The sequence below is a fragment of the Nerophis ophidion genome, linkage group LG12 (genome assembly GCF_033978795.1).
Source record: "Nerophis ophidion isolate RoL-2023_Sa linkage group LG12, RoL_Noph_v1.0, whole genome shotgun sequence".
Classification (NCBI taxonomy): domain Eukaryota; kingdom Metazoa; phylum Chordata; class Actinopteri; order Syngnathiformes; family Syngnathidae; genus Nerophis; species Nerophis ophidion.
The window spans coordinates 58,573,457-58,598,870 of NC_084622.1; the positions used below are offsets into that span (position 1 = coordinate 58,573,457).

The window sequence follows — 25,414 nt, forward strand, 5'->3', positions numbered from 1 at the left end:
CACTGAGAGTGGCCTTATAACCAACTTTAACACTGTTACAAATATGCGCTACACTGTGAACCCACACCGAACAAGAATGACAAACACATTTCGGGAGGACATCTGCACCGTAACACAACATAAACACAACAGAACAAATACCCAGAGCCCCTTGCAGCACTAACTCTTCCGGACCACTACAATATACACCCCTCCTACCCCCCTACCAACAAACCCCGCCCACCTGAGCCCCGACATTAACTGAGCAGTAAAAAAGCCTGAATGGTTAATTTATTTATTATTTTATTTTCAAATGTATTAGCCTGTGGAAAAAGTTAATGTTAATATTTACCTCAGAAGGCTGCAAATACAAAATAGGCATTCAATTTTTATTTAAATTTGATTTGATATGCCATTGATATTTTTTTATTATTATTGTTATTATTATTTGAAACTCAATTTTGCATGTCACTATAAAGTTATATAAGCCTTGCTTGTTCAATATTCAATGAACAACTTGTTTGGGTCCGTATTAAAAGATCAATTTGTTCAACCTCGGCCCACGGCATTGTTCAGTTTTAAATTTTGGCCCACCCTGAGTTTGACACCCCTGCTATAGAGTCTGCATTTAACCTTACATACAAGTACAGATGGGTAGCTTTTCACTAATGAATCGATGCTCAAGTGTACCAATTTTTTATACTAATGTTCATGTGTTAATAAATGCTAATATGTTTAATAATTTAATCTATTTTTTCGTTTAACATTTAACAGTGAGTTGATAATGATAGCTGAGCTGTCCAGTGGTTTTATATTGGGTTTTTTTTCTTCTGAGTCTCATTTGCAAGTATTATAAAATAGACTTTGTATCTAATTGAAATTCCAGGAGGTTGGATGGCAGTAGTGAATAACATTGCCTAGTCAGGGAATAGTCTTTGCCTTTAAGCGGAATCAAGACGTTTGTTGCGCCCTAGTAAAGGTTTATAATGTAAGTATAGTACACCAGATGTTAGATTGTAATGTGCATCTTAGTTGTACTTTTCATTACCGAATTTAGTGATGTTGAAATCGGCGTGTGAAATTGATCATGTTAATCAGTAGCGTGTCTCTCACAAATCCAATGTAAATTAGCATCGAGTTAGAGCATTTTAAAGTGGAGCCTAATTATAAGTCTGCTCTGAGTGCTGCTTTAGTGCAACACGGTTTTTGAAATATGGCACTCTTTGATTTTATGTGAATCAATACCTGGTAGTACCAACTGAATTTGGTCGGGGCCTGTGAAAAGTAACAAAATCGGTACCCATCCCTACAAACAAAACAGAAACATGAGTTGTGGGAGTAACCGAGAGTACTTGAAAAAGCAATAAACAGCACCACAGAAACATATAAACCATAAAACCGAGATGTTCCAAATGAGATTCAAACCCAGACTACAGATTGTTAAACTTTAGGTGGTAAATTCTGAGACTGAATCAAAAGCGCCCCTGCTGGTTGCACCTGAGTAGCGCACACAATTGTATTGGGAGTGCGTCCAGAAACTATCAAAAAAAACAACTCTAAATTTGCAGAATTCCTAATAATCAATTAATCAGTTATTAAAGGTGAACCTAAAAACTTAAAATATATAAGCAACTGATTGATTTCTGTGTTTACTTTAGAAGAATAAATACACATTTTCAATGAAGCTTTAGAAGCAGTTACATACTGCATCATTAGCAGTGCTAGCCTGTCCTCATTTCCATCCATCCATCCATTTTGTACCGCCCATTCCCTTCTGGGTCGCGGGGGGCACTGGAGCTCTATCTCAGCAACAATCGGGCGAAAGGCAGTGTACACTCTGGACAAGTCGCTACCTCATCGCAGGGCCAACACAGATAGACAACATTAACACTCACATTCACACCCAAGGGCCAATTTATTGTTGCCAATCAATCTATCCCTAAACATTTGTTAGTCAAATTTGGCTACAGTAAACTCAGAACTTGAAGTATAGGCTTGTTCTAAAGCTCTTTCAAAAGATATGATTTATAATTACCATACAAGCTAAGCTCTTACCTACAACAGGCAGGAAATTAACAAGAGCACTCTTGAAATGTTTCAGCTACTCATAAAACTGCTGGAGCCTTTTATAATGTTTTATTGTCATTTATTTGTACCTGGGTGCTGCGTGACCTTGTGCTGCTGTGAGCTGCATAATGATTGGTGGTGATTCACAAGTGGAGCGCAGTGGCCCAATCACTACACAGGCTATTAAGTTATCTGTTTTGCAGTAATTAATGAAAGGGTTAAATCAATGCACTGGATGAGTGTTATCCCCAGGCTTACTTTCATAGATGTGTTACTGCGGTCCACCAGCCCCCCTCCCCCAACACATTGCATAAAAGTTGAACCGACTTTAAGGACAGTCATAAACTCATATTATGTGCTAATAGGATTACATTGTGACTGTATTCCCGTCAGGAAGTAGAGAATTAGTCAGGTAAAAGTAAATGTATGCATAAAACCTTGGTTTGCAGCTTTATAAGTTGCATTAGCATTACAGTAATTAATTGACGTGTTTATTATGAATAAATGACTGGTATTTTTGCATGTAGTTGTAATTGTTTATCATAGTGTCATCTCTTTTATATATTTAAAAAACACTCATTCCTTTTTAAAATGAGTGTTAGTTTTGTTTTTTTGCATGTAGTTGTAATTGTTTATCATAGTGTCATCTCTTTTATATATTAAAAAAAACACTGATTCCTTTTTAAAATGAGTGTTAGTTTTGTTTACCACTCAATCAGACAAATGCGATCGACTAGCACAGTAGTTGTCAAACTTTTTTCAATAAGTAGCACCTTAAAAAAACACTTGACTCTGCGAGTACCAGCATGAAGACCAAAAGTAAAACACGGTAGTGTAGTATGCCTAAATATTCATTAAAACAGAGGTTTTATTTATGAAGTATAGTTAATATTTTTGGCCACTAACATTACCCACAGTTTAAACAGTCACACTGTGTTTTTATATTTAACTAATTATTTGGCGTATCACTAGATGGAGCCTGCAAACCACTAATTGTATGCATACCACAGTTTATAAATTGCTCAATTAGTATATGCTATTTTTTGTTTGTTTTACATATTTTGCACATGATGTGACCAAAAAAGCAATTCTGCTTTACTACGTCTGAGCGTTGTAATTTTAATTCAATAATGAAGTTTGTGCAATTTTTAATTGCTGTTGAAATCAGAAACTAGCAGAAGGGAGAGTACTGTAGTTCATCTCGTATGTTGCCTACCTACCTTTTTTAAACAGTGGTACCTTGTTTTCATTAGCAATCCGTTCCAAAACGTCAGACGAAGACCCATTTCTTTCTCATAAGAAATCCTGAAAATTTTACTCCAACACACATTTAATATAGGCTACAGTAATTACAGCTTTGCGTTCAGAAAGTAATGCAAAAAACATGAATGACGGATAAAATTAATTTTACTATTTTTGAAGGCTTTGAAAATTGAGAGGAAATGGTGTAGGAAAGTTGAGAACCAAGCGAGCGCCCCAATGTTCTTTGCAACATTTAATTTATTTAATTAGATAGTGTTGCTTACCTTTTATATCAAGGTGTTGGCACTTGCTACTTGCTTTGGCCACAAGGTGGCTTTTTTTTCTTTGCAGTCGTACTCAATAACAAAGCACACAGATTTGAGTCACCAACGTGGGATTCTCGTTTATAGTATTTTTCGGACTACAAGTCGCAGTTTTTTTCATAGTTTGGCCGGGGGTGCAACTTATACTCAGAAGCGACTTATGTGTGAAATTATTAACACGTTACCGTAAAATATCAAATAATATTATTTAGCTCATTCACGTAAGAGACTAGACGTATAAGATTTCATGGGATTTAGCGATTAGGAATGAGAGATAGTTTGGTAAAGGTATAGCATGTTCTATATGTTATAGTTATTTGAACGACTCTTACCATAATATGTTAGGTTAACATACCAGGCACCTTCTCAGTTGGTTATTTATGCCTTTATTCAGCCTGTTGTTCACTATTCTTTATTTATTTTAAATTGCCTTTCAAATGTCTATTCTTGGTGTTGGGTTTTATCAAATAAATTTCCCCCAAAAATGCGACTTATAATTCCAGTGCGACTTCTATATGTTTATTTTCTATTTTATTATGCATTTTCGGCAGGTGCGACTTATACTCTGGAGCGATTTATACTCCAAAAAATACGGTAATTTCGTGGAACAATACCTCGGCAAACATGCGATTTTGTTGTGTGCCGTGTTTGGTGATACCCGAAACATTATACGCCAACCAAGGCAACATTTTGGTGAAACTTTTCCGTGAAAATGGGACCTTACAAAAAGTGAGGTGTGCAAAAACAGAAGGTACCAGTGGATATACAGTACAGCCAGTTGTTATACAGATATGTATACTTTATGGCTGTTAAATTTAATCCATAAAGCATGTGATTAATTACAAAAATTAGCACATTAATCAGTATCAGCAATGTATTTCGACTGCACATGCTCCTTGCCTGAACTGTGAATGGTCACCTGAGGGGTACCTTGGTTGGTAAATGGTCAGTTATTGTACGTCATTGCACAGATGAGTAATGAGACTGTGAATGGTGTGCTCGCTGGACTTCAGATAATACTATTACTAAGTTTTGAGCAAAAAAACAAATACACATTTAAATAACACATTTCAAAATATTCCTGTAATTTTGTATTCCTGTAGTATTATTTATTGCTCAGTTTTTGTTTTATCGTTATTTTACTTTTGTAGTTGTATGTAGAAGTGGTGCCGCTGAAGTGGCATCTGGTTATATCAGCTTTGTGCTCTTTTAATGTCTTTAATGTCCTGTGTTTTCTTTGATGTTTCACTCTTGTTTTCTTGTGTTTTTACTTTATTTTTGTGAGCATTTGTATCTGCACTGCAATCACATAATTTCCACATTATGGGATACATGAAATCCATCCATCCATCCAAATATATGGGTCTTTTATAAACTTAACTTAAAGTATGCAAATGAGTAATAACCTGTGATTAATCATGGTTAATCTAAATCGCAAAAGTGTGATTAATATAATTAAAAAAATTAAATTTCTGACAGTAGTATTATAAATACGTCAAAAGGCTTAATGGCCTCTGCCATTGTTGTGTACTACAAAGCTGCATGGGATAATTGGATGTTTTTATTGTGTGTATGTTCTATACATAACTGTTCAACAAAACAGTCAAGTTCAGTATTTACCCATTTCTTGACTGTGGCCTCTTGGGAAAGTCTAAGCTGTAAAGTTAAGCAGCTTTTTTATGTTTGCTCTATAGTTTCTAGGTCAAATAGGGCATGGCAACATAGATTTAATTGTTCTTGCAGACATACAGACCAATTTATTTTTTATATGTGTACCACTTTCCCTTTCTGCCTTTTTCGTAGTATGTTTTTTTTTTTTTAAATGATTATTTTTCTTTACTTTTCTTTTCTAAGTCATTTTCAAACTGGCTTTGCTATTTGGGCTCCATGGTTCTCTAGCTGGCAAGTTCAACGCACAGTGCTGCAGGCCAGGGAAGACCAAACTAATTACCAGTGCAGTGAAATTGGATCCGTGTGAGATGACAATATGGCCATTCATTATTCATTAGAGCAAGGGGCCAGTGTCAGATCGATGGCTAGAACCCATAAAAAGCTAAATTCAGGGTCCTACAGCGCAAACTAGGCCAGAAAGATGTTTTTTTAGCAGTGTGTTGCTGTTTTGTTCTCTCCCCAAACTGGCAAACTAGCAGTATTTGGCTCTGTTTCGAGCAGTGAAAGCCGCTCAAGCCTGGGTCCATGACAGTAAATGCTCTTGATCATCCAATTAGTATATTTTATTTTATTTTTTTATTATAGTGAATTCTGTGTGTTGTGTAGAGGCACAAGTATGTCACATTATGAATGAAATATAGTGCCTGGTGGTTTTATCTCGTCTCAGTGAACATGTGCAATGCAGAGGCGGCTTGAGTGTATTTTGCTGAGCTCATCTCAACATGTCCTCTGATAAACTGTAACTCATTAGAAGTGCTTACAGATACATGCCTATCACAGCAGATGGAGCCTTCGGCCTAAGTAAATATTGATAACAGTTTATTAGGGACATTTAAACAGAAGTATTTCTACTAAATATACACATATTTTTGTGGAACGGACTGTAATAGTGATTAATATTGACTGTTTTCTCCGAAGGGAGCCCACAACCCAGTAAATGGGGCATGGACTAAAAGCAGGAGAGTTACAGTACGTGGAATTGAGGCTTATTTTGTTAAATGTCCGATACATAAACGCAAGGGTACAAGTCGGCAGATTACACTCTCTGTCATGTTTTTGAATTGACAATAATTAATGAATATTGTCCACTTCTTTTCTCAGCCCTGTAGTTCAATTTCTTCTTTCCAATGATTGAAAAAATAAAATTGTCAATCTCTAGATATAAGCTAATGTTTAGCGAGGAAAACCAGATGTTTTATGTCAAATCTTATGGGGGTTCAGTGGGACATTGGTAACGCCTACTGATGGCGGGGATGCTTGTAACTCAAATTTTTGCTTGCAACTTGAAGCATGACAATTAGTCAAGGGACATCTCTTATCTTAAAACAGTCTGTTAAGTTGGGGCAGTGCTGTAATGTATTATTTGTGTGTGTGTAATTCATTTGGATTTGGGCTTTTTTTCAAAATGGTATATTGTAGCTCATATCTTTTTATATCCTGCGATTAATAGAAAATGTAGTAAAAAAATATCGTCTATAAACTAGTGTTGCCAAACAATTAACCTTTTGCATTAGATTAATCACACATTTGCCGTGTGATTAATTGCAATTAATCACAGTAAATGACTTGCTTGCATAATTTTGATAACATTTAAAAAAAAAAAAAGTTTTTCATACAAAGCAATTTTATTGTCAGAATGTCATTTGCAAACATTTTTCAAACTGTTTTATTCAACTTTTTTATTCGCTCACAACAAAGGTTTTATCTTAAGTATCTTCTGGGTTTATTATAAGCGGTCATAGTATAATTCATTTTTCTTCATTTACAACATGTAATGGTGGTTCTTTGGTCAAAAATTTGCATACATCATATTTTGCAGACCATCTTCAATCATCTTTCTGACATTTTGTGGATGGTCTCCTATAACGTGCCTCCACTTCGACTGCATCTTCTCCCCGCCAGCAGTTTTGTAGTTTTTTGCGCTTTTCTTATTTAGTCTACTGACAGATACTGTATAAGTTATAACTATACGCTACTTTGTATTAGAAATGGCAACAGCGGACGATGCCCAGTCTGCCCCACAACAGGATGATAGAGAAAAAGAAGAAACTTATTGACTCCTAGCGTCAGATTACAATGGCGGACTTGCACAAAGCTTTTTGGGTAAAGTTCTACCATATCTGGAGATATCTGTTGACGTCACCCTTCGAAAAAATGTCACAAATTGGGGAAAACCAAGGGCTCGTTTGGAGGAAATATGAAATAATACATGATTGTTTTATGACAATCCCCACCATGCCTCCTTGGTTGGATTTAAAATTTGTGGGATTTAGGCAGATCTCAAATAGACAAAACCAGGTACCAATCTGTAGAAAAAGATTTTTCCTAATAGCATTTGTCCCAATCCACACCAATCAGTCTTCTTTTTTTTTGCACTGACATATGTATATACTTAATCATTATCAACCATTTAGGTAACCATCTTCGGTTAATGTAAAAGAGCATGTGTGCTCAAAATAAATTGGGTGGTTAACCAGTGCTGATACATGATTAATGCAATTATTTTTTTATGATTGATTACTTGCATTAATACACTAATACAAACATATTGCCTTTTTTACTGTCAATGTATTGATTTTATAAACAGTTGTTGTAATTGTTTTAATAAATCCCCTTAGATAGTTTAGTAGATTTGGAAATGAAATCTAGGAAATTTGCCCTAGTGTTTGACTCTAATACAAGTTCCTTCCTCCCCTTGTTATCTTGCTTCCTTTTTTTTAGACTCCCCCTCTTATCTATTCAGTTAAAAAAAGCAATGTTACAATGTTACTATTGAGACAGTTCACTATTGAGTTCCTGAGCTACAAAACTTAGCATATTTATTTGTTCTACTGCTTTTACAAAGACCAAAATCTAATTTAACAAATTAATCAATTGGTATTTCTGTTCAGTGCAAATATACATCAACTCAGTCATATCTCAACTGTCCAACTGCACTTAGCATAATATGGCAGCTTCTTCAAACTGCAAAAAACGAGGCATGCAAGAGCTCAACTACAGTAAAAACAAAACCATGTGTGGGATTGTAGTGAGCTACCATTGTTATCAATACTGTTTTTTCTATCCCTGCTTTTTTAAGTAGACAAACATGCAAGTACTTTCTCTCATCAGTTGTCTATCCATTTTCTGTGTACATGTATATGCAGTCTGCCAAGCAGGAGAAATCCGAGCATGCTGTGTTCTGTAATTGAAATCTCAGGTTGCAGTTTTAGCGTCTAATGTTGTGTGTTCATGTCAGCTTCCTTTGTAGTTACTTTATTCAAACAAATGTGTTCATGGGTGGTTAGTATATAGTCAGCATTATGCTTTGTTGGTCATTTGTGTACAGGATTTTTCTGAAACTCCAAAAATGGGCATACTGAGAGGTTTCCAAGAGCTGCTATTTGCGGACCGATTATGTCATAAAAACAGATGGAGACAGAAGCCATTTTGCACCTATCACAGTGTTCAAACACTGTTGCCCATTCTTGATTGCCCAAACATTTCCCTTTCAGTTTGTTCCCTTTCTATATCGGTCCATTTAAGCCCATGAGGAGTGGGGGAAGGAGACAAGGGGAGGTGTTTTCTTGGATTCAATTCTAGACGTCAGCAAAGCACCGTCTAGATGCAAGCCTTATCAAGTTAGCTCTTTATGCATGGAAAACAAACCTTTGTAATATTGATTCACTGAAACTGCTGTCATATTTCAAGCCCCTGCACTTAGAGCTCTGAAAAGGTGGAGCTTGAGTCGCGGAAGAAAGTATTAAGTTAATGTCTTCTAAGTGAAACTGCACTTTTTTTGGAATGTTGCCTATTGTTCACAATCATTATGAAAGATGACGACGGATTGATTTTTTTATAATGCATTCTAACTTAAATAAAAGTAAGCTTACAGCGGAGCTTATGGGAGGCCCTCTATTTCGCCCATGAAACCCAGTAAATAACCATTCAAAAAGCGTCAACAATACTCCATTTTTATTTTGTGACTTGAATATTAACCAAGTATAAGTAATATTGTTTTTATGAGTGCTAACGCGGATTAACTACTTATAGCGGGCCGTGATCATTACTGTGTGTCTCTATGTTTACATCATCGAGCTGTTTCCTCGCTTCCCTGCTCCTTGGAAGTTTATTGTAGATCATAGATCATGCCTCTCACCTGGAAAGTAGATAGCGAAGTATGTAATCCGACAAGTTGGTACACTTTGGCAGCCATTTAGGACCCGGAACTGGCGAGAACGACACAAAAAGACGCTTGGTCACTGCCCTGTCCCCAACCCCATCTCTTTGCGAGGATTATAAGACATTCAGTCGGCATCCTGTTGACAGCAGAACTTGTACAGTAAGTGATGTTTTACTATGTTTGCCTATCCTTAAGTCTTTAGTGAGCAATAATCAGTGATGAAGAAAAAAACAGTAAATATTGTGATGACTTTTTTTAAATTAACGCAATGCATTTGCTTAAAATGATTAAAAAAAAAATGAACTATTAAGTTTTATCATACATGTGCCCGTCACTACATCAGATATATACTTACATCATTATATAACACCCTAATGACGGTTTTTAGATGAATTTTCAAGGGAGTTATAGGCAGAATTGAGCATCTCCCATAGTCTCAATTGTAAGCAGACTTTTGATCGCATTTATTTGATATTTACAATTCACACGGGCACGTCCAACCGGTAGGAGGCCACGGGGAAGACCCAGGACACGTTGGGAAGACTATGTCTCCCGGCTGGCCTGGGAACGCCTCGGGATCCCCCGGGAAGAGCTAGACGAAGTGGCTGGGGAGAGGGAAGTCTGGGTTTCCCTGCTTAGGCTGTTGCCCCCGCGACCCGACCTCGGATAAGCGGAAGATGATGGACAATTCACACAAAAAAAAAACATCCATTGTCACGTGTCTCATAATGATTGTGAACAAAAAGCAACATTAAAAAAAAAGTGCAATTCCCCTTTCAGTGCTACATTGTGCCTGGTTATTAAGATCCCCGGCAAAATGTTATGGTTTCTCAAAAATATTTCCAGTCTGTTTTAGTGCCATTTATGCAACATTGATTTGACTAAAAACTGGTAATAAGTATGTACATCCCGTTCTAACATGGATAAGAGATATTGGTCCGATATGAACAAAAAAATGTGTAGTATTATATCAGCATGCATCAAAAATATCTGATATAAGCCTCCGATACAAGTTCTGTATTCCAATCCAGTAGTTCTATCCAGTAGCGCCGGAATCCAGTGTGCGGAGCCCGCATGATCACAACGTGTTAGTCATACTTGCCAACCTTGAGACCTCCGAATTCGGGAAATAGGGTGTGGGTTTGGGGGGGGGGGGGGGGGGGGGTTCGGTGGTAGTGGGGGTATATATTGTAGCGTCCCGGAAGAGTTAGTGCTGCAAGGGGTTCTGGGTATTTGTTCTGTAGTGTTTATGTTGTGTTACGCTGCGAATGTTCTCCCGAAATGTGTTTGTCATTCTTGTTTGGTGTGGGTTCACAGTGTGGAGCATATTTGTAACAGTGTTAAAAAGTTGTATATACGACCACCTTGAGTGTGACCTGTATGGCTGTTGATCAAGTATGCATTGCAATCGCTTAAGTGTGTGCGTAAAAACTAATGAAATAGGTTATATTATTATCTTATTATATGATATTTTTTATATTTAAAACATGTTCTTGTGGTCTACATAGCATGTAATATTGGTGCTTTGGTCAACATTTTGCATAGATTTTGTTCTACAGATCATCTTCAAACTACTTTCTGGCTCTCTTTAGAATGCACTGTTTTGTGTTAGCAGTTTTATTTACGTGCCATAGCCATCCTCCAGGCCAATCTCCCCTCGACTGCATCTGCACCCCGTTGTTGTAGTTTTTAGCAATTCCATATTGAATCCACTGACAGATATAAGTTAATAAACGCTACATTTCATTGGAACTGTCAGCAGTGGAGGATTTTAGCATGTATGTGCATGTACGAGCCAGTCTGCCCAACAACAAGAGACACAAGTTTGGATAAAACTAAATAAAAATTGCATATTTGTGCAAAGCTCTTCGGGCAAATCTTTACCATATATGGAGCTTATCTGCTGAGTACTTCACTAAACTCTTAAATTTGAAATGGCTCATTTTGAGCAAATTTGGAAAAAGGCAAGACTGTTTTGTAAATATATCTGCCATGCCTCCATGGCATTTGTCAATTAAAAGAGGTGGATAAAAGAAAAACGACAAGGTGGAAAGAGAGCAAGGGGCCCAAAGAAGATGAATGAGAGGTTTTGTGATCATTTAAAACTGAAAAATACTAACATCGTGGTGAAATGTTTGCACTGCTATGCGGAGCTGGCATTTCACAATAGTATTACATCAATGATGCAGCACAATAAGATGATGCGCCGTGGTGTCATTGCTGGTAATATGACCCAAGGCGCTTATGATTCAACCCGACACAGACAGCGTGGAAACATGGAGGATAAATGTATTTTGGCTTAGAAACTAAGGATAAAGGTGAAGCTATAAAGACTGAAGCGGTGCTTTAAAACATAGCGAGCCAGCGTCCCTCCACAGTGCATTTATACTTGTCTCAAGGGTGAAAAAATAATAATTTTCTTCACAAGTATTATTCCTGCAGGACGAGAAATAACTGAACATGCTTCACTATACATCGTAGAAGCATACAATAACTAGCCTCTAACAGCAAGGAAGCTGAATGGAAACAAATGGTTGGATTTATGCAAACATTGACTGTAACGATACCAATTAGACGAGTGTCATATAGTCAATACTACAATGGTTATGTACATATTTTTTGTCATTTTTTTAATGTTTATAAACTCAGGAAATACGTCCCTGGACACAGGAGGACTAAATATGACCAATGTGTGACCCTGTATTGGATCCATACTTCAATTTGCAGGAATCACCTAAAACTCATGTCCAGTATCCAAACAACAGAAGAGTATGTGCTTATTACATTTTAACAGAAGTGTCAATAGAACATGTTAAAGCAGAATGTAACCAGATATTCACAAATTAACAAGTAGATTAATAATCCATCAATCCATCCAATTTCTAACGCTTGTCCTTCTTAATTTTGACAAAATAAAACAATCGCTAAATTAGGATTTCAGATTGTTCTTTGATTGCAAAAAAAGAAATATGTTTAATGTCTCATAAGATTTTCCGTTATAATAAGGCCAAAATGAGATTTTTAGTGGTCCCTGTTATTTAGAAATATAACAAAATACATTTTGGTACCGGAACTGAAATCAAAATATTGGCATCGGGGACAACAGTAGTGTGTATAGAAAGTTGTTAATAAAAATCAGTCTGAAAGACACATGAAGGATCAAGAATGAAAATGGAATCTCATTATGATGTGGTTCTTCATACTATGAATAAATTAAAACCCCATGGTATTAATTCTTTAGTGTTGTCAGACTAATGAGCCTGTTCCACATTTTTTAGGCAAGTACTTCATTATGGGACGGATGATAATATGCTGAACAGTAGGCCAAAATATCATTCTCTTAGGCCTTCTGGGTAATATTCTGGGAACCACATAGTGCAGTTTGGTACTCTGTATTATACGTACAACATATATTTACACATACTTTTTTATTGATTAGTGTCAGATGCGTGGTCAAAAAATGCTCAGTGCCTTGTCAGATCGTATAATAATGGTTGAGCTTAGACTACAAACAACAATTTATTCAGGAACTTAGATGGACACTGTTGTAGATGCACTTTTTTCCCCTGGACACAGAAGAGATGTTGCATTTCAAGATGTCATTGTGTACTCTGCCTTTTACTACCGAAATGTCAGAATCCAGTGCATCTATAAGGTGCTAAAACACACATACAAATAATCATCAATCAATTAAAGTTTACTTATATAGCCCTAAATCACAAGTCTCTCAAAGGGCTGCATAAGATACGACATCCTCAGCTCAGGTCCCACATCAGGGCAAGAAAAAACCCAAACTATACTGCATCTGGTAGTATCACACCTATCAGAATAATAAGCAGTAGTAGAATGTGATAATGAAGAAACTAATGCCTAATTTCATGGCGTTCTATTGTTAATAGTTGAGCACTTTAAATGTTGTCCATCTGCACAAGTCTCTGTGCTTTGTTTTGTTACATACTGTACATTATTATCTAATAATGTGTAACCAACCAAGTGTAACTGATTTGTCCTCACACTCATGTTTCAAGGGCCAGGTGGCAGATCTACTTAGCCTTCAAGACCCTTGTCAGGTTTTGCCTGCTGTAATGTTAGCTACAGTTCTGTCTCCCTTTGTTGCCTAGCTGCTGTCTGCTGTCTGCTGCACAGAGCCTGGCTGGCCATCTCGTTTGCTCTTAGTTAATTTTTAATAAATACTGTACCAGTTAGGTCCTGCAACAGTTTAAGATTTATTTACCATTTCAAACAATATATACAAATGTTCCTTTAAAAAAACATGTATATCCCTTGTAAATTAATACATTCTGTATTTCCTGTTGTCCCAATTGTTAACACCACTATAAATTATTGTTATTTAAATAATGTTACAAATCAATGACTTAACTCTTCTTTTTGGCTCAACCGAAATACTGCAGCAACCGTGCTATTGTGGTGCTCTAGAGGACTACTGAAATGAGGTGACATTTTTAGGTCACATGCTTGAGTATGACCTCAAAAATAACAATTTCTCAGACCATCATGTAAAATTACACCACTTTTTGACAGAGTGCCTGTCTAATGTAAATGCATAATATTTTGTCATAACTTTGAGTATGACAACCTTCCATAAGCATCTAAATTTAATCCGGTGTTTCCCTGCACAATTAAAAACGTTGGTCTCACTATCGATGACACATGAAAATTAATGTGTTTTGTATCACATGATTAGTTAACACACATTGTTCAGTTCCTCAAGATCAAAACTGAAAGTAAGAAAACAGTCAGCTGGTTCCAAAAGGCAACGTAGTAAGCTCATTAAAATGTTAGTATATTAGCCTCTGATTTCTGACATTTCTTAAAAGATTAATGGATCTATAATGTGGTCACTGTGGAAACCTGACAATTTGTGTTCAGCAAACATGCTTGTCACTGAAAGTGTGGACATGTACAAAGCATTTTGGCAGAATAAGTGCAACTCTAAGAACATCCATCCATCCATTTTCTACCGCTTATTCCCTTTTGGGGTCGCGGGGGGCGCTGGCGCCTATCTCAGCTGCAATCGGGCGGAAGGCGGGGTACACCCATAGAAAAGCTGAACAGCCAATATTTAATGTATTAAAAGTAGCTTAGTATTTAAAAAATAGTAAACAGTCTCTAAATTATAAGTCATGACTGATCTAAAAATATATATTTGAAGGCCACCGCAGCTTGCTCACATGGTTTCAATAAAGGGTCACACAATATTGTTAGTTTCCTACAGTCTAATTCAGTTTTGTTCATGACTAAGACAATATAACAAGAGATAATAGGGAGCCAGAGACCTTATTGCTTGCCATCATCAATGTTCTTTTGAAGTCTTGTAATTAGTCTCCCATAATCAGTGCTAAAAAAACGTCCCTTTGCTTCTCTGTAGATGTGTCTCTCTCTGGCTCAACACACCATGCTAAGGGATTTATTGATGATATTTCAAGTCCAAGAGGAGTATCGATATCACCCTCATCACCCTTTCTTGCCTTTGAAGACCCAGACACACCTGGTACTCAGCAAGTAATTCCCGAATCACGACGTGAATCTTTCACACCTATCGGCCTCAATGCAAAAGAACCACAGCATCTTTCTCCATCTTTACATCGCTCTCAACCTGTTTTGGAATCTTTTGTGCAGTTACAGGCATCCAAACGCTCCAGGATAAATTCTGCAGAGGAAACTTCCATACTCTTGCGAACTCATTCAATATCTCAGATGCCAACTCAGTCAAATGTAGCAAAACCCTCAACGTTTACAAGATCAACAGTGTTGCAGCTTAGTTTTGTAAAGGATTTAGCTAAAGATGCTCAAGGCAATGAATCTGAAAACATCCTCACAACGGCTTCCTCTTTGCCTATTGAGACTTTTAAGCCACTGGATTTTAGTGACTCTCCTTCAGACAAATCTTTTATTTTAGACCATGTCTTACGAGACGCCAAGCTGCATATGAATAATTCAAATAAAATGCAGCATGTAAATCAGATGATACCCAGCAGTGCCCTGATGCCAGAGAATCAACCAGTTACTATTCTACCCCACTCGCATGAGATTCTAGCCCCGAGCCACCATGTGCCTTTAATCGGCCTCCACCTTACATCACCTTTGTCTGAACCGATTGAGGCTCCCCTTGAGGACTTTTATCCCGCCAATACCATGGACTTTGACTGGGGGTCTGGAGATTACTTGGAGACAATGGCATTCCTAAATCCAGAAGAAGAGGACTATTTTTCCACTAAAGTTCCCGACACATATGATCAAGAGGATAATACAGAACAATATAATACAGAATTCCCTTCCAGGGTGGGCACATCCTTTTCATCCTTGCATCATCTTCATAGTCTGCCATCTTTAAGCCTGATGACGGCATATGCAACACATTTACCTAAGACATCTATTGATCCCTCCTCTCTTTCCTCATTTAACTCCACAGTACCTTATACACTGGAAGTTACCCCTACTATTAGTAGTGAAATAATAGAAGCATCAGACAAAGAGTGGCCAGATACTATCAGCATCCAACCAACAGATGTTCTATTACCTGACATGAACAGCTTGGAATATTACACCACTCAGCTCACTAAGGAGAACTCTGTTTCAGGGGGTGAAGCTGAACAAAGAGGGAACATCACTGTGGTGCCCATTAGTACTCCAGACACTGCACCATCCAACAGCATCACCAATGATATTAAACTCACAGACAATGACCGCTATAGTGATTTTTCAGACTTTGAGTCACTGAGTAAAACAACAGTAATAAGTACAACAGAGCTTTTTAATGTCTCAAAGCCTTTTTTGCATCATTCAATAGCCACAACCTCCTTTCTTGATCCCCCTTCCCCCATCTGGACCACTCCAATATCCACCACAGATTGGTCTGCAGGTACTCATACTGTAGATCTGCAAAGCTCTGCGGTTATACTACCCAGCACTACAGTTTTTTGGCCCAATGATGTCATGTCTTCCTTGTCTTTGATGGATGTCCAATGGTTTGTCACAGAATCCTTTCCACAAAGTACCATACACGCCACTCCTGTATTTACTGCAACAACAACCTACTCTTCAAGTCCAACGGAACATTCAGTCATTAATACAACTGAGCAAGTTTTCAATATCACTCCAATGTCATCTAATAGCACTTTGGTGCCCCCTGTCATGTTGGGTGATCAGGGGGTGACTAAAGATGAATTTGACAATCCAGCCACGATGACCTTGATCCCAACCAACAGCGCTAATATAACTCCGCCCATACCCACATCTCCCAATGCCAACACAAGTTTCCATCAAGAAGCAACTGGAATTACTGTCAATGTTACCCCTGTCACTAGTGGTGAAAAGCAGACTACAGCGCTGACATTCAGACAGTACCTCTGCAATCTTGAGAAGCCTGAGTATTTAATTAAAATAGGTGAGTTATTTTGTTGTTCTTTATTGTAATACAATACTAACCTGTGTGTAGACTTTGTGTAATTCAAGACATTTAAGAATAACTAGGACATATAATGTCGTGAATCGCCGTGTGTCATGTAGAAAAATCTGATTGTAATTCTGTTTACTCTTTACTGTAAAGGTTTTCCCTCTGGAGTATCTGTTGGACATGCCAAATCTCAAGTTAGAGAGATCCTGAAACATAGATTCAACAAAGCGGTTGAGTTACAGGTACATTGTTTTTTTACACTAAAGATATCATTGATGTTGATGTATGTATTTTGACTCCGTACTGTACTGACTGCTACAACATTTCTTTCCTATCTGTCAGGTTATAGAACCACCACCAAAATTTGTGTTTCGGGTAGTATCAGGTCCAGCTGTGTACACTGCCATATCTGTTGTCAATGCCTTAAGACGGTCAGGACACCGCTTCCTGTCTGTGTCTCCCAACTGGGTGATACCAGACAATAAATATCAAGTCCATACAGGTGAATCAACATTCAATGATTCCTATATGAAAATATTTGAAGAAATGATTTTGCTTTCATGCATTATTCTAATTTATGTATTTATTTTCCTGTGTGCAGTGCTGCAGTTTGTTCCTGATCATATTAATGTACGGTTTTGCAACTTCAGTGAGAGTATTGAGAGAGGTCTGACCATGGCCTTTGCCGAAGTGCTTCGGCGCGTCAACATGTCTGCCAATTTCACAGTGCATGTAAGTTGACAAACATGGATGAAAAATCACAAGATGTCTTATCCTTTGATTTCAACAGAAATACATTTAAATAGGCATCCTACTATAAAGCTGAAACTACTAATTTGCCTCTCGACTTTGTTTAATGTGATTATTTTCAGAATATTATTTAGTCTTTTGGTTTTCAGAAAATGGGTGTGTTGATTATTCATTTGCAAAAACAGTTGCACTGCTTGTTGTTATTGCTATCACTCTCCTTCTCCGCATCCTAAAGTTTATACTGTTTCCTCTATATATGGCAAAAAAATGTAATTGTTTTCTAAATAAGCCTACTTGACATAGGAGACTTTGAACGTGTAGTAGTTCACACACCGGACTTCTATTTTACTGGCTTGATTGATTCCTAGTCAATACCCCAAACATTGTCTTGTTAGGGATCGGTGATCACTCCTGTATTTAGGGGAAACACACAGTCAGTATTTTTTTATAAGCTTGAGCTGGAAAACATCCATTTTGCTCAGTTAAAGACTGTCAAAATGGAATCTATTGAATGTACACTTTAGCTGTCTTTTTAAAATATTTGTAATCGTCATGATCTTACGTAACCATATAGCTTGGGGCCTGGCGTTGCGCCGTTGGTAGAGCGGCTGTGCCAGCAACCTCAGGGTTCCTGGTTCGATCACTGGCTTCTGCCATCTTAGTCATGTCTGTTGTGTCCTTAAGCAAGACACTTTACCCTTGCTCATGATGCGTCGTGGTTAGGGGCTTGCATGGCAGTCAGTATGTGAATGTGCGTGCGAATGAATGAGTGTAGAAATAGTGTCAAAGGGATTTCAGTACCTTGAAGGTAGAAAAGCGCTATACAAGTATAACCCATTTAATTTTACATTTATAGCTATTTTCATTCTATTTGGTACTGTATTTGTGAGGAATTCATGTTCTGGTTTTCGAGGATTTAGGGAGCTTGCCTTTTTTAAATGGCTTATTGGGAGGATAAGTAGTGAGTGATTTAGCTTGTGTAAAATTGTTCAGTTATATTTATTTAGGAATTGGTGTAAGCTAAACTACCCTATTTGATGCCCTACTTAGTAATCTCTTACAGAGAGTGACAATCTTTGACAAAAAACTAAATTAAAATAAAAACAAATATGTTGTCCTTTTGTTGCCTGATTTCATCAATGAAGATTATCTAATTCTGCTGCAGATTAAAAATATTTCAATGACTGTTCTTAAAAATCAACGACTGGGAAGGTCTCCGGTGGACATCACCTTCACTGTACACAACTCAAGAGGTTATCTAATGGGGTCAGAGGTCAGCAATGCTCTTATGAAGCTCACCAAGGTGGAATTCAGCTATTACATGGGCTACCCTGTCTTCCAGATTGCTGAGCGTGAGTCGTTTACTCAACTGTCCATCACTTTTCCCTTTCTTTGTGTGGCGTCTTTAACAGTGCCATCATTTGTTTACCCTCAAAAGCTTTCCATTATCCAAAGTTGAACACAAGTCAGTTCCTTCGCTCCTCCTGGGTGAGAACAGGTATGAAGGTTTGAGTTAATTTAATCATGATCCTACTAAACATCTAGTCAAGTACAGCAATGTGTGTGTTAAATAGATGTGTATATACTGTACGTATATATAGGTGTAATTTTGTTGTGCTGTTTATTGATATAGTTTTCTTGGGAGTGCTGGACAGTGAAGTGGGACAGAGGACTTTCCAAGCCAACATTGAGCGCAGAGTGGCCATGTTACTTGCGGAGGCCATGGGATTAGTCAGACGTGTCAAGAGAGCCACCAGTGTCGGCAACAGCAGCGTTCAGGTACACCCTGTACAGACTCTATTGTCACGTGCCATTGACCTTGCCATGTTTTGTCAGTCAACTGTCCTACTTTCAATATTGACTCGCTTCTAAATTTGTCAAAAATTACATTATTACGATTATATATAATTTAATGCGCAACTGGAACAATGCATTCAATTGTAAATAGATAACTGGGTCATTCAAACACATCCTTCAGTGTACCGTTTGCTATCCACTATTGCGTGATGCAAGTTCTAACTACCGTGCTCCTGAGTCAGTACTGAGGGCCCATTATTTGAGCTTTGCAGTGGTGTTTGGGTACCCACTGAAAGCTTTACTGCTTTGCTAATCAGGATCTTGCTTTTGTGGAGTAGTCCTGCACCTGCTCATCAGTGTCACACTGATGCACACATGGCAACAGCATCCCATTCAGCCCAGAGGCCGGCCATTCAAAGACTGCACCCTTATGAAGTGCTGTTCCTTCCTGTAGCCATATTTCTAGATGGTTCCTGTGACCTGTAAAGCTGCAAAAAAAAAATGAATTATTCATTGTTTTTCTCGGTCTGCTTGAATCATGCATTTGATATGATGAAGAGATTCTCTGTTTTGAGAGGAGAGAATAATGGAGCAGACAGTGTTCCCTCAAAGATTTAGAAAAAGAACTTAAAGTGGAAAACTGACTGAAAGTGATAAATATCATCCTGGCTGAGAAACAACTTAACTGTCCTGACCTTTCTGTCTCCTTGTTGATGCTGTGTCATGAAAACACAAAGCACTTCAGGAGCAAATTAGTGGTAAGCACACAGTGCTCACCTCTTTGCATGATTACATCTCTTATTCCTTTTGAAGTGGTGGTTTTGCAGTCATAAATATGGATTTATTTTGTACAAAGAAAGTATTATGTGCTTGTTTATCTACCTTATCCAATGGCATACTTCCACAGATGAAGTCTTGTTTGGATTTCCTTTTTTAAGACATATTTTCTAATTTTAAGACAGTAGGGTGATTCTGACTTAAGGAGTATGTTTTTACTTGCTTCCTTTTACCGAGTGCCTCACCTTTACGTGCAGATCACGTGTTGTGCATGGCATTTTGTGTGAAGAACAACATTTGAAATGTCAATTAATGAATGAGAGGAGTTAATATGAAATGTTATCGCAATTGTATTCCGAGAAACTTCCGGCGTAGTCACTAATAAGAATATAGTGGTACATTTCCTCAGTCATTCTTACCGCTTCCTGTGGCGCCAAATGTTAGTGCTGCTCTTATAAGGCAATTGTACTGGGTTCGCTACCGAGTCAGAGTTGTGTCAGTCAAATTATGTAATTTGCTATTTTGCACAGAAAAAATTAAATGTGAAATTATTTATTTCCCATGAGTTAGTTTTAGTACAAATCATGCATTGTTCTGCTGCTACTAACGTCTCTTTCCTCTAACTTAGCAGACAGACGACAGGTTGTCAATTAAGATTCTAGTTGAGGGCACTTTTAAGATGTGTTTACTTCAAACACTGTAAAACGTTAATTACAAAAAAAATGTATGTTAATATGACTACAAGAGATACAAAATAACTTGGCAATGACTTTCCAACATAAGATAAATGCATCAAAACAAATGTGGTGGCTCAATGCACATTTACATTGAATTTGTTATCCATCCATTTCCTACCGCTTGTCCCTTTTATAAATGGATAACATTTTATAGAGCGCTTTCAACACCACCAAGCTGGACAATCAAATATACAACTAAAATACACGTTAAAATCAAACAGTTGATGTGCAATAAGTACAATACTTACAGGGCTCACCAAAGAACAAGACTGGCACATTTAGCTAATGGCAGTATACAACTCTCTGACTATGGCAACAGCCTTGGGACAAACTCAGTATTTGAAAATGAGACTTGCAAGTAAACAAAATACTGTATAATAACTGGGAAACACATGCATCAAATAAAATTCAAATTTGATTAAAAAGGTATTCAAACAATTTCACATACCGGTAAATAAAATAGTATGAATTTGTTAATGTGGCGGCAGCAATTTGAGGGTTCCTGGTTACAGCCGTAGCTGGCGACTTGTTCAGAGTGTGAAAATGGATGGATGGACGGGTTACAGCCGTTTGCTCCCAGTGTCACTGTTTGGTGGCAGTCAGAGAGGCTGTAGGCGCAAATTGTCAGCCATGTTTTTGTCAGTCTATCCCAGGGCAGATTTGGGTAGAAATGCAGTAAGACATGTCTCCTGCATATTTCAAAACAGCATAATACCGCTGGTAGGAGCATGATATGAATGTGCAGTACATGAGTGTTTCTGTGATGATGTGCTGTAAAGTACACAGAAAATCTTTAGGGCGGTCTGAAACACTTTCAATTGCACACGGAGTCATAGTAAATCGCACGCACCATGAACCCTTATAGTACACACTATTTTAAAGATCACACGTTTAGTGAATTATATTTATATAGCGCTTTTCTCTAGTGACTCAAAGCGCTTTACATAGTGAAACCCAATATCTAAGTTACATTTAAACCAGTGTGGGTGGCACTGGGAGCAGGTGGGTAAAGTGTCTTGCCCAAGGACACAACGGCATTGACTAGGATGGCGAAAGCGGGAATCGAACCTGCAACCCTCAAGTTGCTGGCACGGCCGCTCTACCAACCGAGCTAAACCGCCCCACCGTTTGGTATTTGGATCTTAGTAAATTAAGCCCTTAGTGTGTTAGTCCTATTGTAACCTGCCTAGTCTAACCCCTGCAATTATTCCACACGGAACTCTAACCTAGGTTTTCCAAATGAAACTGCACTGCGTCCATGAATGTTCTCATTTATTCAGGTCATTGTAATCTCAGGGCATTCAATTGATAACAACTGGACTGTTTGGTTGGTTTTGAAAGACTTTTCGCCCCTCATCCTTGTAGGCTTCATCAGTTCATGCTCATAGACTTAGATTGGTCAGATCTCGTATAGCGGCTGCTGTCAAAACCCTAAATATGAGGTACTGGCACCACCGACTCGAATGAGAAGCAAAACGTCTTCTAAGACAAACCAAACAATCCCGTTGGGATCGATTGAATGCCCTGAGAAAACTGCACTATGCATTGAGCTAAAAGCAGCGCTAAAGGCTGTCAACTGTGATGTGCAGCGCAAAATCTAAATCTTTTTTGAAGGGACGGTTTACCAAGGAAGACTGGCACAGACGCACTGGTTCTCCACCTTTATATATTATGATTGATAGGCAAAATAATCTATGCACATCCAGCCTCTTTTAAAGTACTATATAGAAAGTTAATGGACAACAGAATGTCGTAAGGAGATTAATACAGTAAAAAAACACCTATATACAAAAGGGCAATGCAATTTGAATTACACTTCTTTCCTCTCATTCTCAGGTGTGACTTTCTCACAACTGACTACCTTGGGCAACCAAAAATCATTGTTGCCTTAATGGGAAAAAAGAAAACCATTCTGTATGATGAAAAAAATGCAATTTTGACAAATGTTAGTATATGCATTTCAGTATTTGTACCTGCCTTGTTCCAAGATAATTACATGGCTAAGGTTTATATTCACTGAATATCATTGTTCTCTGATGTTTTGAAACATAAGCACATATAGTAAGCACATGGGGGGGATTTTTTTCCCCAGTTTCTCAAATGTAATCTGTTAGACAGCAAGGCATTTGTTTTTGCATTGAGGTTAAAACGACTAAACAGTCTCATGTGATTTAAAAAAACAACAACGTAATAATGTTAAGTGTTAGGACTACAAGCCTTGGTTCTTGAACAGTACTAACATTCATTGAGTGATCTACTGCCAATTTCCAACATCTGGACTTGTTTGTAAGTCTTTTATGCATATCATCTGAGTCATATGTTCTCATTTCCTCTCTTTTAATATAGTAATGATAAAATCTGCCAAATGCTTTTTACAGTTTTGATAGCTTTTTTTTTACCCTTCTGTCATTGCATTGTTAGCTGGTAGTCTTCCAGACAAGTGACTACATGCAACTCTTGATTGTTTTAACTCCCAGGTTGTGACAATGAACCGGATGGTGGGCATGGACCATCCCTTGGAGGTCGTGTATTTTGTGGAGGGCTCCGATGGTCAGAGGGTCCCTGCTGTCAAAACGGCCGATATACTCAATAGCCTGGATGTCCAAAAAGCAGCAATTATCTTGGGATATCGTGTTCAGGGCATTTTAGCACAACGTGAGTACCATAAGTACAACATTTAGTTGACATAGTAATAGTTCTGCTAGTTAGACCCGTGTGAAGTTGGCCCTAAACCCATTTAAAACTGTTGAAATAGTCTAATTTGTTTGTGCTAGGTTTGTGCTTCTTTGTGTCTCTAAAATGGTTTCTGAGTTTAAATTGACAGTTGTAAAAGTTCACCCAGCCTCCAATTTTCTCTAAATTCAACCAAAATAGTTGTAATTGTTTGTACTTTTTTGTGCAGCTGAAATTATCGAACTTGCAGATTTTGTTTTGAGATATAAAAAAATATTGATAATCTCTAATATCTCAAAAATAAATACAGCATAATAAATCATTTTAACCACACAAATATAACACATGGGAAAAATGTAGGGGCTTGAAAAAGTTTGATTGACTTTTAAATCTTCAATTAGAGCACAAACAACCATTTGGGACTTGTTATTTGGTTGGTTTGCTGTCTTTCTTTTTACATTCAAGTTGCAATAAACAGCAGGGGTTTCAAACTCAATTTACTTGAGGACTGCTGGAGGAAGTCTTGTTGAGGATGGGCCGCACAAAGCATCCACTTTAGAATCACAATTTAACCATGTGACTAGATTTTATTAACAATAAAATCAGGTCACATTTTTATTTTACATTTAATTTTACAATTATTATTACTTAAGGTCAACTTTATTTCAGGGTCAATGTAGCTACCAGCATAAAAAAAATATATTTTTAAACTGAATTCCCCAGGAGATGATGGTCAGACACACTTCAGCTTGCTTACAGCAAATTGCCCTTTGTGTTGCCCAAGGTGTGTTTCTTGTGCTGTAATTTATGTATCTGCACTATTCGTTAGTGTACTTTCCAGTTATTCCTAGTATATTTATTATATTATATTTTCAATCTACTCCTATTAACCTATGCTATGTATAACCTACAGTACTCTATTTACATCCTATTCTATGTAACTTGTTATGTACTGTACATACTAATGTTCTTGTGGTAGTCATTGGGCTAAATCTGGGATCTCGGGTACTAAATTTTGAGCTGTCTCATGTGATGGTGTGACAAAAGTTCATTTAATCCTTGTATTTCAACTGCACAAATTTAGCACCAACAAATGAGACTATTTTAAGAAACTTTTGCCTGTGTTGGTGGTGTAACGTCACACGGGATCTAGTGAATTGTGCGATTTACCTTTACAAAAGTCAGAAGAAAATATTTTAACATACTGTTTTTCTAATTGTTTACAAACCACATCTAAGAAATAAGGCCACCAAACTTTTCATTTCTAACTTCATTTGACCCCTTTCATGTTAGTGGTAATGTTCACATATCAAACAGTGCGTCTCTGAAGAGAGGACAAAAACCTAATAATAGCCCTAAAGGAAGGTCTATCCTCGTGCTGCCTCTTTTTTCCTAAATGAACTTTCCCAAGGGATGAAACGAGTGAATTTAAAATAGCGAAGGTCTGTTTGCTTATATTTCAGCTTTGAGGCAGAAAGACAACTTTCCCAAAAGACTTTGAAATGCTCAGTATTGAAATTGTTGTGTGTCTCTGCCACCCTTAAGCTGTAGAAAAGATGTCATCCTTACCTTCTGACACTGAGAACCCCAATGTGTGGATCATCATCGGAGTGGTGATTCCTCTCCTGGTGGTCATTATCATCATTTCCATCCTCTACTGGAAATTGTGTCGAACAGACAAGCTGGAGTTCCAGCCAGATGCCATGGCGTCCATCCAGCAGAGACAGAAGGTAAATGCCACAGAGCTGTGCGGTTTTACTCGTCTAATTAATATCAATGCACACTCATAATCAAATTAGCTCATTACAGTAGCTGTTAC

General features: G+C 37.6%; 1 protein-coding gene across 9 annotated transcripts in view; it reads left to right on the plus strand.

The window, feature by feature from the left end:
• Positions 1-25,414, plus strand: part of LOC133563630 (UPF0606 protein KIAA1549-like) — a 50,894-nt gene that overhangs the window by 5,081 nt on the left and 20,399 nt on the right. For all 9 annotated transcript variants that reach the window (XM_061917859.1, XM_061917860.1, XM_061917862.1 and 6 more), the window contains 9 exons: positions 14,834-16,852; positions 17,015-17,103; positions 17,204-17,363; positions 17,463-17,593; positions 18,777-18,963; positions 19,050-19,109; positions 19,245-19,390; positions 23,400-23,577; positions 25,141-25,325. In XM_061917859.1, the coding sequence (XP_061773843.1) occupies positions 14,834-16,852; positions 17,015-17,103; positions 17,204-17,363; positions 17,463-17,593; positions 18,777-18,963; positions 19,050-19,109; positions 19,245-19,390; positions 23,400-23,577; positions 25,141-25,325 (3,155 nt within the window). The remainder of the gene's footprint in view (positions 1-14,833; positions 16,853-17,014; positions 17,104-17,203; positions 17,364-17,462; positions 17,594-18,776; positions 18,964-19,049; positions 19,110-19,244; positions 19,391-23,399; positions 23,578-25,140; positions 25,326-25,414) is intronic.